The sequence below is a fragment of the Pseudochaenichthys georgianus genome, chromosome 3 (genome assembly GCF_902827115.2).
Source record: "Pseudochaenichthys georgianus chromosome 3, fPseGeo1.2, whole genome shotgun sequence".
NCBI classification, from domain to species: domain Eukaryota; kingdom Metazoa; phylum Chordata; class Actinopteri; order Perciformes; family Channichthyidae; genus Pseudochaenichthys; species Pseudochaenichthys georgianus.
Genome location: NC_047505.1, coordinates 44,853,259 through 44,868,736, shown reverse-complemented (window position 1 = coordinate 44,868,736; position 15,478 = coordinate 44,853,259). Strand labels below are relative to the sequence as shown.

General features: G+C 40.1%; 1 protein-coding gene across 1 annotated transcript; it reads right to left on the bottom strand.

Moving 5' to 3' along the window:
• Positions 1–13,551: 13,551 nt before the first annotated feature.
• LOC117440108 (ladderlectin-like) lies at positions 13,552–14,146 on the bottom strand. The gene has a single exon (XM_034076361.2). The coding sequence runs from the start codon at positions 14,102–14,104 to the stop codon at positions 13,622–13,624; it is 483 nt and encodes a 160-aa protein (XP_033932252.1). The 5' UTR covers positions 14,105–14,146; the 3' UTR covers positions 13,552–13,621.
• Between the last annotated feature and the right edge of the window lie 1,332 nt (positions 14,147–15,478).

Here is a 15,478-nt window from a genome sequence, read left to right as displayed (position 1 = left end):
TTATGACACACTCACTAATGAAAATGAAATAACACTGTTGTGATTGAGAGACAGACATATCAACACACTTTAAATATTGTCTCACTGAGGCCCTGTGGAGAGTAAAGTACAATGCATGATCAATTATTTTAAAAAGAAGTTCTTCATTTTTATAATTTTCTCACATGAAATGTACTTTTAGAGAAATCTCTAACAGAACATTCAGAAAGGAGGATTTTGAAGTGCGGACCCACTTTGAACATTTCTTTAGTGTAATGTGCTGGTTAGTCTTTTCCTTTGCATGAAAAAGCTTATTTCAACACACTTCGACAGACTGTGATCACTTAGCATCAACATTTTCCTGCAGAAAAGCATGTTTTTCTGGGACTCTTTGACAGGCCAACAGTTTTATTTAACACCTTCATTTGGTTTGGTTGAAAATAATGATGGATTTCGTGTGACATCGCCAGATGAGCCGTTCATTTAGCTGATGTCCAGATACTGTGTGGTTGTGTAAAACAGACAGAGTATGTCAAGTTCAGTTGACCAATAATATTATGCCAACAGTGAAAACACCCTCTCCGATGCATATAAAAAAGCAGCCTGTCATCTGTCTCCTTCAGAGTCTCTCTCCCATCGAACTCTTCAAATAAACTCAACCGACAACCAACCCTTCATCCTGCTCCTGTGACGGAGAGACATCATCATGCTGTTGTTCCTCTTCCTGTTGGGTCTGTCTTGCTCTGGGTGCCAAACATATTAATTAACACACTCTATTTTGGCCTAGTAGAACAATAAGCAGCAGACTTTTACTTTTTTATCATTTCTACTGGATCTTAGATCTGCGCTTGCGCAATACGGGTCGGCAGTTGCCAAAGAGTATTTTTGTTGGGTAATCTATGGTAGGGCTAACCCATACAGTGGTGGGGTGAAGTCAGTATTTGCATTGTAATTACATACACGCTCCCCTTGACAGTGAAACGCCACGCGTGAGGTTTAGAGTATTTCCCTGTCTCAATCCAAGTTGAACTGTATGAAATAAAAAGGCACATTTGTCTTGTAGTAAATAAAAAGGGCGACCTGGAGCCAATCCTGCAATTTCCCCACAGGTGAAAGAGTTGACATGCTGAAAACCCAAACCCTGTAGGGGGGTCTGGGGGGATTCTCCCGAGGAGATTTTTTGAAATACTAACATAAAATACACATTCTGGTACTCTCTTGAGAAGAAAAATAAATACATCTATTACTACACGACATATTTACACAAATGAATGCCATTTTAGTTTTGCTGCAGTGCACGTCTCCATTGAAACCATGATTGAAACCAATGGAAATGGGCTCGCAACGCTGATGTGTATGGCTCCGTACAAAGTTGTACTCATTGCATTAGTATAGGCTACTGTAGCGTTTTACACTGGAGGCGCCCATCTCGGCCGAAGTCGGTTCATATTAACCTAAAGGTACATAATTAAATGGTAAATGTCGCCTTTAAGGAGCAGAACATTTTTGTATTTGTCTGTGAATAATGAAATAATTTCAAATATGTTTTTCTGTAATAGGTAATTGGTGTGGAGAAGATTTACCTCAGCCTTCCTTTGAACATTGTTCCAAAGGCTCTGTAGTAAATGGTGAATATTCAAATGTTTTGTGTGATTTACTTGACTAACTTAAACTTCATCTTTAACTAATTGAAAACTGGTATTAGTCTGACAATTTCTGAATATTTATTCATAACATTTACATACTGCAAACATTGCAGGGATATACACATTTTCTGATTTATTAGGCAAAAGTTATTCAGAAAGTGAGAGGCAAAAGCCAAACATTCTGTGATAAAGCCTCCTTCACAAAAGTGATAATGTTTTGTTTGTTGAAATGGCTATAAGGGTGTTTCTTATATGTAGTCTTATATTACAGTAATACTTATTTTAAGTCGCTTTGGAAAAAAACGTAAACTAAATGAAATGTAATGTAGTCTAACCTGGTTGTTCGTACTTGATATAAAAAGTTATTCTCACTATAAAACCAAAACAGGAGTAATGTGGTCCCTTGTCTGTGCTCTGGTCAATACATTTTGAATCAGCTGAAGCAACTTAACTGAGTTTTTGGTACACCCTGATAATAAAGAGTCACAATAAGCTAGCCTTGAAGTAACAAATGCATGGACTAGTTTCTCTGCATCGTTTTGAGGCAAGCACACAACTACAATCATAACATCATTAGGAAATGATTTCATGATTTTTATGACTGTGATATTTTGTTTTCTTTGATAAATGCGGAGTTTAAGCGCATAACAACCCTGCCCCTCCAATCAAGAGTTCTCTCTCAGCTGGATGTGCTATCTGACAAACTTCTGAAGGTTTTTGAGTAGAGAGGAGGACAGATAGGCCAGCGTCTGAACTGTATTATGTCAAACATGACTCAAGTAAGAATTCATTTTAAAGAAATTATACATCGAGTCAATAGTGTACACATTTCATTGAGCAAAACAGATTCTTTCTTTTCTTATTCTCCTTCACTTAGGTTGATCATGTCGATTTAGGCCGGGATTGTCTTCTCAAGGGGCTGTGTGTGTACCTCAATGAGAGAGTTTGTGGTCAGTAGAAGTAATATTTGACCTTTTGATTTTTTTGTTGGGCGTTAAAATATGTATTTATTGAAACATCACATAGTATATAGCCAAAAGTATGTGAACATGACTGTTTTTTGTTGAATAGCCAGACTACCCTGAAAAGCTAGAGGGCTTTTAATTTAAAACGGATACAGGAAATGAAACATTTTTTATCAGGTCAGACAGGAGTATATCAGATAACAAGGAGGCTTAAAAGTACTGAAATCTGACCAAATGTACTTGTTAAACACAGGGACTTAGTAATGGGTATATATATGTATTGATTTGTTAGATCTCACTCTGTTCCTTTTGTGACTGTGCGCTCTGCAGGCAGAAGATGAAGACGTCATTCTGCGGTCCATTCAGGGGATTACAGTGGGACTTTATGTCGTCAAACACAATTCCACCTTGAGACCAGAGGACAGATGAGACCAGAGGACAGATTGTCCTGGAAGGCCAACAGGTACTAACTGATGTGGACAACATTGCATTAGCTGCTACCATGTTATTTGTACTAATGTATGCAATGAACCTGAACGACCCCCCTAAACTGAAGTGCACGTTCGAAGTGCTCCAGCAAATGTTAATGGAGCTAGACGGCAACATGCTCTCCAAGAAAGCCCAAGCGTTTAAAAACAAACTGTTTGAGTGAGCTGTTGCCATGGACCATTGTGCACTTTTTCAGCATTCATACTGGACTTTCATCGATACAACTGTCTTGCACTTCCTTTGCTCATGCTTTTTGCTTGATTTGCATGTTTCAGAAATGTGTGTTTTTCCTGGGGTCATGTGTTTTCAGAATGTACTAATTGCACTAATTGTACTAATGTACTAACTTCAAAATGTCAGTTCTTGTTTTTATTTGTAATACTTTCTTTTGTGCATATGTGGTGAGAAACCAGGCCATTATTATACTTCCATGTATTTTTCCAAAGCAATGCCATTGCTTTTTTGTATTAAAGTGCCTTTTCATATTAGCAGGTTACTATTTAAATAATGGATTTGCAAGAACATTTCCTTTTTTCGGCTAGGCGTTGACATTTTCTGTTAATTGTTTACTATGAATGAGATACAAAAATAAGCCTTTCTTTGCCATTTGGCCCAATAAACCTTTATTTTGGTCTGGAGAATAGTTTCCTTTAAGCGTCCTTGCTGTGTTCTAACACAATAATGTATATGTACATGCATCACAAACATTTTCTATTTCTTTATTTTCAATGTATTTTTTAATTCTCCTGGGGCTGCATGATGGAAAAACCAAAAGCTCATCTGGATGTGTGGTGGTTGTTAATATTGTTTTATTTTTTGAGAAACATACATGAATGTTGTTCAAAGAAATGTGTTTGTCTTTATTGACTATTTGTTTTAAAATGTTATGATAAATGCTGTAGATAAGAGATTAGGATGGATCCTGTAGAAGAATGTACGAAATGCCTCTATTCACATGAAATAAATAATCTTATGGACCCCTTGAGCAGGCTAGGTAGATTAAACAGAAAACTATAGCATGTAGTTTCAACAAAACATTAATGTGGCTTTAACAGGTACACATGAAATATCCTGAGTATATTAAAATGAACATAAAAACGTCATGTTGGTTAAACATAGGGTAAATGAATATACCTAATATTAAAGGAACTATTCAAATGAACATAACAATTTCATGTTTCTTTGACATAAAATAGTTGTGTGTCTTTAATGAATGAATGAATGAAAACTTTATTACAGACTCAGGGTCCAGATAAAAGACAAGACATTACATAGATAAAAGACAAGACATTACATATAATAAATTACATACATAGCATAAAAAGAATTCATAGTTTAAGAATAATTTAAATCAGTGTCCTACAAAGAGACAACTATACCAATGTCTCCACAGCTGCGATTGGTAGCGTGTAGTACTAAACCTTATGTTCGATAAGGCCAAGAGGATTTCATTATCAGAGTCATTAAGCCGGCAAATACATTTATACATAAGATTTCTTAACACAGCTTGTAGAGTATTGACTCCTGCAGCCACAAACATTTCACTTGCACTAGACCATCGAGGTCTCTTCAGCAATATTCTCATGGCATCATTATAAGCTACTTGAAGTTTCCGTAAACTTGCTTTTCTGTAGTTTGACCACACATGTGCCGTATAGAGCGGTGTGCAATATGCTCTTGTGACAAAGGTAACTTTGTCACTGTGGACTAACGGCTTCGGGCCTTGTATATTGCACATGTCTTTTATTTTGAAAAGTGTTCCCCCTCCCGTTCTTTCTGTTACTCCTGATTATGTTCACCTGGTGCCCTGTGTTGTCCCCCCCCCCCACCTGTGTCTAATTGCTGATTAGTGGGTGTGTATTTAGGCTCTGTGTTTCCTGTTTGGTGAAGGCTGGTAGTGTGGGTGAGATCCTTGTGGCTGGTGACTGTGTTCACCTGGGCAGCAATATTGAGGCTGTGTATCCTGTACCACAGCGATGAATAAATGCCCACACCGGGTTATATTTGAATTCTCTGCCTCTGCCTCCTTGCTTGGTCGGGCCGCTCAACGGTCAGCTTCACAGTTCTGAACAGAGACATCTTCACTCCATCTGTACATGCACCAAACTTACGTAGGAGAATGTTTACTTGTGCATACATCATGCGGCATTGCCTATAAATATCTTCATCATCTGTCATTTGTTCTGTAATAAAGTGTCCAAGATATTTTAACTTATTACAGACACTAAGATTAATATCAGACAATTTAAAATCAGGAAATTTAAGACATTTATCTTCTTTGGTTCTAAAGATCATGACAGCACTCTTACTGGCGTTGTATTTGATGTCATGTTCCACACCATACACAGAACAAACAGCAAGAAGCTGCTGAAGACCAGCGCTAGATGGACTCAGCACAACAAGATCATCTGCATACATAATATGGTTCACTAGAGTATTACCAATCATGCATCCAGTATTACAGGCTCTCAGTCGCTTGGACAGATCATCAATATAAAGGTTAAAAAGAACTGGGGACATAATTCCACCTTGTCTGACACCATTGCTAACCCCAAATGGGGCTGAGACCCTATTGCCCCATTTGACTTGCATAGTCTGGTGGCCATCCCAGTAGACCAGAATTCTCAGAATGTATTTGGGCACCCCTCTTTGACTCAGTTTAACAAATAACTTCCTATGATTAACACGATCAAAGGCTTTAGAAGCATCAATGAAACACATAAGAACTGAGGAGTTATTACCTCTATATTTGTTGACAATTTCCTTTAAGGCGTATATACACAAGTCAGTGCCATGTTTAGCCTTAAAGCCAAACTGGTTATCTGTTGAGTTAATAAAGTCATCTAATCTGTCCAGCAGAATTCTTTCTAGGACTTTTGACAATATGCTGGCTAATGCTATGGGCCTATAGTTATCTAGGCTTCCCACTTTACCGGCTTTGTCCTTAATAACTGGCACCAACAGAACAGACAACATTGAGTCTGGTAACAAGCCATGACTCATAAAGGCAGTAAAACAAATAGAAAGAAGAGGAGCTATCTTTACACTGGCATATTTAAGATGTTCAGCAGAAATATGATCTACACCACTGGCTTTGTTGTCTGACAGCTTGTTTATAGCTTGGCACACCTCATGTGGCATTATCACCATTGACTCATTGTTATCAATATCATCTACCCTATACAGTTCACTTTGGACACAGTTGAATAAGGTACTATAATGCTGTCGCCATAACTCCACAATGTTGTCTGTTCCGGATGTTCCGTCAACAGTGCATGGTAGAGATATTTTGCATTTATTAATAGCCCTCACTTCTTTCCAAAAATCCATAACATTGTTACTTAGCAGCTTCTTAGCCATGGAATCGGCCCTCATGGCTTGCTCATTTTTACAGATGAAGCGGATAGCATACTTGTATCTTGCATTAGTAAGCTTCTTCTACTCAAATACAGACCCTTGCCTGGGTCTGCCTGCCATAGCCCATGATTTGGTGGCTTCACAGGCTTCAGCATGATACTCAGCTACATACCTATTCCAGCCAGGCCTGATGTTAGGAGGAGTCTTATTGTTACTTTTGTAGTAAGGCTTACTGCCTTCATACAGAGCACTTACTATATCACTGTACATGGAGCAGATATCACTCCTATGCTTTGCATCCTTACAGTTAACATCACTACACATAATTGCATCTCTAGGTAGATGAATATTAGTTAAGGTTGTATCCGTCTGAGCATAATAGGATGTAATGTCTTCCTTTGTAAGGGTTGACCAGTCTAGTTTTTCTGTTTGAGCACTATTTACATTTCTGGTTAGCCCAGGTAGATGTTCGACATTTATTGACATAGCAACAGGTATATGATCAGTCGTTGCTGTCCCATACAGAATGCTCATACACGCAAGTGAAGCATGAGCATCAGCTGTACTAATACAATGATCAAGCCATGACGTAGTATGCCAGGCCTCGCTAATGTAGGTATAACTATCTGCAGGCAAAAGCACCTTGCTTGATAATATAAAATTGTTATCGTGACAGAACTGAGCCTTATGCTTGGCAAATAATGAGTTCCTGTCTGAGATATCTGCATTCATATCCCCAATGACATACACACAAGAAGAAGTATTGCTTTGAATAAAGGAATTAATGAAAGCAAGCCTATTTAGATATTCATCCTCATTCTGATGACATTCATAGGGTGTATACACATTTAGAATAATAAATTCCTTGTCATTGTGAGTAAACTGTATAGCAATGCACCAGTCGGCACAAAGCCTAACCACATTTATTGATGAATCAAGGTTCTTATTCCACAGGATAGCCACACCCCCTGATATCCTTCCTCTGACTATTCCCATGCCAGTAGTAGACTCCCCAGCCCCATGGAAATTATCATTGAAAGAGTTCAGTTTTTCCAAGTCTTGCTTCGCTAAAAATGTCTCTTGCATACATAGTATGTCACAGTTCTCCAGAAGGTGGTCAACTACAATGCGGCGAGCTTTATCCCCTGTGCTCTGGCCCATAGGAAGGCCACGACAGTTGTACGACAAGACCCGAATAGTCATTTAGCGAGACAAGTGAGTGCCCATTGCACCAGCAGGCACACTCATTCCCCCCGCAGTAGGTGCAGTGTTTGAGCCGATAACTCCCGCTCTGCGCGGCTCATAATATCGCCGGACAAATGCCCCTTCTGGCCAGATCTCCGGATTGTACATTTCGCTGACCTCATTGCATTCAGCAGATATTTTAAATCAGGGGTGTCAAACTCAATTTCATCGCGGGCCACATTAGCATTATGGTTGCACTCAAAGGGCCGGTTGTAAGTATATAAATATACATATATAAATATATAATATATATAAAATAATGTATTATATTTAGGGCCGGGACTCGATTAAAAAAATTAATCTAATTAATTAGAGGCTTTGTAATTAATTAATCGAAATTAATCGCATTTTTAATCGAATATACATATTTGACCTGAGAACAGTGAGAAGCAATTTTCACATGGATTTTAGTATACCATTGAATAATGACTGAATTCATAAGCTTAAGCAACAACACATTGTTTATTTTTTTTCAAGGTGGTACTTTTTTAAGTAAAACACAATACTTTCTAGTACATTTAGAACATTGGAAACCCTGACTATTCGAAAACATCTCTCTTGCTTCTTCAGAGGCCATAACAGACTTTGTTGATTTAAAAAATCTAATCAATTTCAGTCCAACTCTCTCAATAACCTTGGCCAAAACAATAAACAGTTCAACATAAAGTGCCAGTTGCACCAACAACATAATAAATAGTTCAACATAAAGTGTACCATTTAAAATAAAAAAAGTGCCAGTGATTGACCTCAATCCCTCCTATTCTTCCAATATCCTGATGAAAAATAAAATCTCTGTTGCATAGGCCACTGTTTGATCAACATTTCAGTAACAAGCCCATTGGCCTCAGGATACCTCTAAGACTACTTATTCTGCTTCTTCTCTTTCAGCCAGTTGCTGAGACAAACTAGCCTGTTCACATTTTCAGAGCTCAAGGCTGCCCTCTTCTTTTGAACTATGTTACCTGCCAGTGAGAAAAGTCTCTCGCAAGGGACAGAAGTGGCAGGGCTGCCCAGATACTTGCGGGCCAGGGCAGAAAGCTGTGGATGGGCCCCCTCATGAGTGGACCACCACTGCAGTGGGCAGTCTGTCTCACTGATGGTGGGCTCTGCCCTGTAGCGGCCCAGAGCCCCGTTGGGCCCCTCTTCATTCTCTGATTCAGAGTCTGAATTACACAGCAGGAAGCTCCTCTTCCTTGCTGGCTCCTCTGTGGGTTCTGGAGTGGCTCTGTCTGGTTCTTTTTGCAGCAGTGCCTCAACGCTGGTCCACACCCCTCCTCGCTCTCCTCTTGGTAGACACTTTAGGTCCTTAGAATCAGAATCAGAATGAGAATCAGGTTTATTGTCACATCACAGATTTACAGAGTAAAAAGGTGGGTGAAATTCATTTTCGTACATGGTTCCCATCATATTGTTATTCCATAGAAAGAAAGAGGGGGGAGAGAAGAAGAGGGGGGGCAGGGGAAAGGAGGTCAAAAAGCAAGAAAAGAGAAAAACAAAGAAGACGTTTTTCAAGGGACAGCAATGATTAATTAATCCCATTAATAAAACAGTTGGTGGGTGTTTACCTGCATGGTTTAAGGAGGGTCTCGAGCCTCTGCAGTCTGTCCCACTCTGCTGTAGTCAACATGGTGAGCTTGTGCTTCTGTTTGGCTAGAGTAGCCTTCACAGCCTCTTGGTTCTTCAGCAGACGAGATATCATAAACAGTGTTGAATTCCACCTTGTGGAAACATCCTGTATCAGTGGCTCTTTGTCTTGCTCTAGTTCTGTTTGCTCCTTGTGCAGTTCCTCTGTGTTTGAGGGGCTGTGTTTAAAATGCCCCACTATCTTACGACATCTTGCCAATGTGCCTGTGAACCCGCTGTCAGCAAGGCAAACTGTGATGTTCCTTTGCAACACGTGAGCAACACACGGCATGTGCTGGAATGTGAGCAGTCTCATTGCAGCGATCATGGTTCGGGCACTGTCTGTTCCGATTGTGGTGACTTTTTGTGTGACTTCCTAGGCCTCTGCCACAGACTCAAAATCTTCTGCCACGTTTTCAGCAAAGTGCCTAGTGGTGGTCTTCTGGATGGTCAAGGCAAATGAGTGAAGACGCCACTTGATGTCAATAAAGTGTGCCGTCACACCGAGGTAATTTGAATTACTTACCGAGGTCCAATGATCCCCAGTCAGGGCAACACATTCGGCTTTCTCCAATAAATTCTCTTTATCTTCCTTTTCATTGTCATAAAGCTGCTGGATTCTTTTTGTCACTGTCTTTCTGCATGGCAGCTCATATGTTGCGTCAGACGATGCAATCTGGAGTACCTTTTGCAGCCCCTTATCTTCAACCACTCCAAGTGGTCTACAGTCGAGTGCAATCCAGTGAGCCAGGGAGTTGGTTATTTTCTCCGACGTGGACTTACTTATCCTGGCCCTGAAACCAGTCATCTGGTTGAGTGTGGGTTGGGTCAGGGTGTGGTTCCTCGCACTCGTGGTCGGACTAACGTCCACGCTAGCTGCTACATGTTTAGCATTTAAGTGATATTTTAAGCTTGATGTGCTGCGGTGATATGCAAATTCCTTTTTGCATAATTTGCACACAACCGTTCTCTTGTCGACGCTTCCATCCGTCCGTTTTTTAAAACTAAATTTCCCATCCACGGGGCCGACCAAAGCGGTCTCATCAGCTTGTTCGTTCATGTTTGACCGTAGTTTGTTGTTGTTTGAAGTCCCATGCTGAAGTCATGAACGTTAGTTGGTGCTCCAGTATAATCGGTACGCCTGAAACTCATCCAGTGAGAAACGTTCCGCTGTGCAAAAATAAGTGCGATTAAAGTGCGATTAAAATGCGTTAATTTTTTTAACGCGTTAATTTTTTTAACGCGTTAATTTTTTTAACGCGTTAATTTTTGTGTAATTAATTAATCTTAATTAACGCGTTAAAGTCCCGGCCCTAATTATATTACATTATTGCCTCTGAATTGGATTATTATTGGATAACTTCATAATTAACTACGTCTGAAAGCAGAAGTCCAGGGCAAATAATTGCAAGTCTCTTCAGTGAGAATGTCACAAAATGATTTGAAAAAAGATCTGTAAAAAATTTGAAAATGTGGAAGAAAAAAGTCAAATTCTGAACAAAATTCATATTTGAGATGCATTGTGGGACATGTAGTGTATGGGCAACGCGCTTCTGCATGTTCGGCATTATAATCTTAGCAAGCTCTTGCAGGCCACATAAAATGAAGTTGCGGGCCGGTTTTGGCCCCCGGGCCTTGAGTTTGACACCTCTGCTTTAAATGAACCGTATCTACCGTGTATAGTGCCAATATTTTGGCAACAGGCAACCTCACGGCCAAGTTTTTCTTTAAGATACACAGACAAAGTTTCAGCATCTAGGTCTGGTGAGAACTTGGAAGCAAAAACACTCACCAGCTTAGTCTTGATCACTTTGATGTTGCCCGCAGCTCCGGTGCCAACAATAGGCACGTTACCAGATTTATTTTTCCGCTCGGGAGCAACAGTGCGCAATCTTGGTTTATCAGCAGCCTTCTCTGAGGCATGACGTCGGCCTTTTTTCACAACATGACTCCACTTTGGAGAGCCTGGCAAAAACGTTGATCCACTGGGACTATCCATTGTTGTAGCCCTCTCCACGTTCAGAGCAGAGGCCCCCGCCGCAGCCCTCACTCCGAAGCCCAAGTTTGAGGCTCCTGCCTGTGCTGCCCCCAGTGCTGTGCCGTCCAGGCGGGCCCCGTCCACCGCCGCCGCATCTGAGCCATCAAGGCCCCGTGTCAGGTCAGTGGAGCGCTCTTGTGCACACACGCGGCGATCGATCTCCAATGTGATAGCACGAAGATCTTCGCTTACATCAGCCTGTAGCTGCATTGCGTGCTTCATAGAGCAGACCTCAGAGCACAGCTGCTCCATTCTCCCAAGTAGGCTTGAGACATCCATGTTAGTAAATGTCACCGGCGGCAGTTCATCCAAGTAATAAGAAACAAATCTGGGAGTGTTTTCTCCACACTCGTTCATTACTTTAAGGCAACTTTTTATATTGTTGATGTCTTTCTTTTCCCCTTATGGGAAACATTCCGCTGTGTAGTTGGGCAAAGATCAAACAATACTTTCTTAGAGGATTCTATCCACTCAGAATCAAACGTGTTTGCAGCCAACAGGACGATCTCATCCTGGCTTAATGTCTTAATTTTTACAGCAAGGAAGTTAAGAAGCTCATCCTCCACAATAACTTTACCGTCATATAATATAATGGAATAGTTGTAAGTACACATATTTGAATATGTGCAACCGATGTCCATATTAAAATCATGTGAATCCAACAGCCTTTTTTTTTCAGTGCATGTTAACAGAGTAACAGGTGAACAGTGACCTGGTTCAATAAGATGTATGTAATATTTCAGTTGCTAAACACAAGTTTTGCCAGATGCACAAACTGAGGGATAAGAATAATAATGGAAATCATCCCATGTGTGATCAAAACCGTAGTTGGTGTGGACAGTCTTCATTTCCATCATTGTTGGGCTCTCCTGAACTCTAAGAGACAAAGATAATGAACCCTAAATTGCTCCTGATTGCATGGCGATCAGTGTGAGTGTGAATCTTGTTCTCCCTTAGCAGGTGCATGCACTATATGAATGTGTGTATCCTGCTGTTCAGCTTGACTTATGTCAAAGACATTTGAGGGGTCACGAGAGTGGAAATGTGCTATATAAATGCTGCCAATTTACCATATACACTATTTCTATCTCCTTCCCTCCTTCCTTTCCATGACCTTTGAACTGAAGCTGTTACTCTAGTTTTGGGTTATTTCGGGAGTTTAAACTTGTAATACTGTTGTCCAGGGTGTGGTCCGTTTGCATTAGTCAACAATGCACAGAAGGATTGTGGGCACTTTTGTTTCACTCGGTTATTTTCCAGTACCTATTCAATCAAATAACACACAAAGGAAAAACCCAAGAAGTTTGACTTTTTTTTGAAAATGATGATCAATTTGAATACTTTAGATTGTTTTTGCTTCCCAACAAAAACCAATAATCATTCATTTTATATGAATTGCATTGAAATCTGAGACGCAGGTGATGATACACATGTCTGTTACCATGCTGCCAATTTTTGAGTTTCACGCCATGCCTGCCTGAATATACTCTATGCAAGCACTTCGGTATTGAATAGTGCTATATATATATTATACTCTGTAATCTTAACTATATCTGATAACTCAAGCCATCCTTTTGTTAGTCTTCCTTTAAAACAACAGAGAGAATGAATGTCTTGTTTATCAGAAAATAGTACTGTTGAGTACATTTTAGGTTTGTACGTTTACATCCATGTGAAAGATAAACATGATAAGTAGAGTCCCTGTCCATTAAACACCTGTTATTCCCAAAACCAGAAAACGAGTGATGGTACTTTTCCCAATAATTCATGTCGCTAAGACTAGGCTCATCACTTTGAAGCATTCCTAAATCAAATCTGTGCAAAAGTTAATGTTTATTGAACAACATAACACAAACAATAACCAAAGCAGGACTATACGGTCAACAGAAAAGAGCAAGTTCAGCCCGTTGGTCATCCATACACCAGGTGCCGTAAATACCTGACCACATCCATGTGATCATTGAATGATATACAACTGTGTGTGGTTAAAACAAATAAGTATAATACCAGGAATAATGAGCAACGGCTCAAATCTGTGGATCAAAATGTTATAATAATGCATCATCAATATTATTTACTAAATGTATTTATGATATTTAAAAAAAGGTGTAGAAATAATTCCTTTGATTAACCCCTGGAGCGACCAGTGTGAATATGGAACATTCATGAAAATAAAGGTTAGACAAAATGACTTCTGTTCACACACATATACAAGTTTACATCTGTGTCTTTATTGTTATCATGTTAACAAAACAGGTGATCACGTAACATCTCAGCTGCTAAGGACAAGTTGTGCGAGATGCACAAACTGAGGGAAGAGTTTTTGAACAACGCACATCATTCCACTTCTCTCGAGAGTTGTTGACTACACAGTCTTCAGCTCGTCTGTAGTTGTTTGGTTGTCCTCTAGACCAAAAGGAATACGTGGCTACAGACCCATCAGACCACATCCATCTTCCTTCTTTGGCGATGTCATGGAGTCCGATCCATGTTTCTCCCTCAGTAGAGTCAGCGCTTAGGACCAGGAATTTGACAAAATTCTCTTCCTCTGTATTGTGGATAGACACCAGGTTGCCTCCCTGGGACACACAGTAGAGCTCTGCATCAGCCCAGGTCCTCTCTGTGTTGAAGTACTTGTAGCAGCGGCCGTTGAAGGAGAACCAGTAGGAGGGACAGGTGTCTTGCTGTTGGTCCATTTGAGGGTCATCTGAAGAAGACACAGCACCCAGAGCCAGGCCCAACAGGAAGAGGAAAACCAGCATGATGATGATGTCACCGTCTCTGTCTGTTAAAGTTGCACTGAACCGTTGGAGAAGATGGAGATTGTGAAGCTTCAAGTGACAGGCTGCTTCTTATATATGTGTGGGAATGTGATGTCATTGTCACGTGACGTGATCACATGACCGGTGACCGGTAAAATGTAAGTTATAAAAGTTTTTCCGGCAGTTTCAGAAAACCTTTCTCTTGGCTGCACGCTCACCATTATCTCCCTCAAGGTAGGACTCGTGGGTTTAAGGTGGCTTTATGGTCTTTTCAATGAACCTATGGAAGGGTCTCAGGTCAGTTTGGATTTCATTAGGGCGAGGGCAAGATACGCTTAGACCAACTAAGCTGGTCAACCAGCCTGACCAGCTAAGTTGACCAGCTTGGCTGGTTTAGAGGGGTTTTGGACACTTTAGCTAGCCAGGATGGCTGGTTTAGCTGGTGGGTGGTTTGGCTGGTTTAGCTGGTGCACCAGCTAAACCAGCCAAACCACCCACCAGCTAAACCAGCCATCCTGGCTAGCTAAGAAAAACAGCATAGACCAGCATAGTATGCTGGGCTGGTCACCAGCATCCATCTATCACCAGTTTATGTTTAATAATAGTATTAAATATACCATGCTGGAAGCTTACCAGGATTCCAGGTGACCAGCATACATTGTTTAAATACTGGTGTGATTATTTAAACTAGAGAACATAAATATATTACAAAGAGTCATTGTGTCATGTATTCTGGTATCTACCAAAATAAAGACATTGTATAGTGTTCATAACAGTATTTGAATGTAATACATAGCAATAAATAGCTAGTTCATATAATAAAATACACAGTAACAATACAAATAACAACCAACCTGCAAATCAACCTACACATCAAAATACATATATTACCTAAAACGGGTGCATTTGATTTAGAATAAAAGCAATACATAGAATTCAATATTTAAATGGTAACAAAAACAGTAACACTATGCATGATAAGAAAAAGGCAACAAAGAAAGTGTTTTTTGTTTTTCCTTGTTCATGTCCATAATGTTTCCCGTTGTGTAGCGTCCAGCCTTTCCCAATCTGGCCTGCACTTCTGTCTGTTGAAGCCACTTCTTGAAGCCAACTGAAAAGAAATGTACAGATATAAGTACACTGTAAAAAGAAAACTTGACATTTACGTTAACATTTGGGCTGCTGTGGTTGCCAGAACCGTTAAAGTATGGTAAAATACTTTACAAATTACAGTTGGTTGGCATAGACGTTACAGTCAACAATTGCTTACGGTGAATTACAATGGCAAAACAAAATAGAGCTAGTGTACACGGTGCAGCTATATTATCTGGGAAATAGAAGAATCGGATCAGGGTTTGGTATTGGCAGACAATC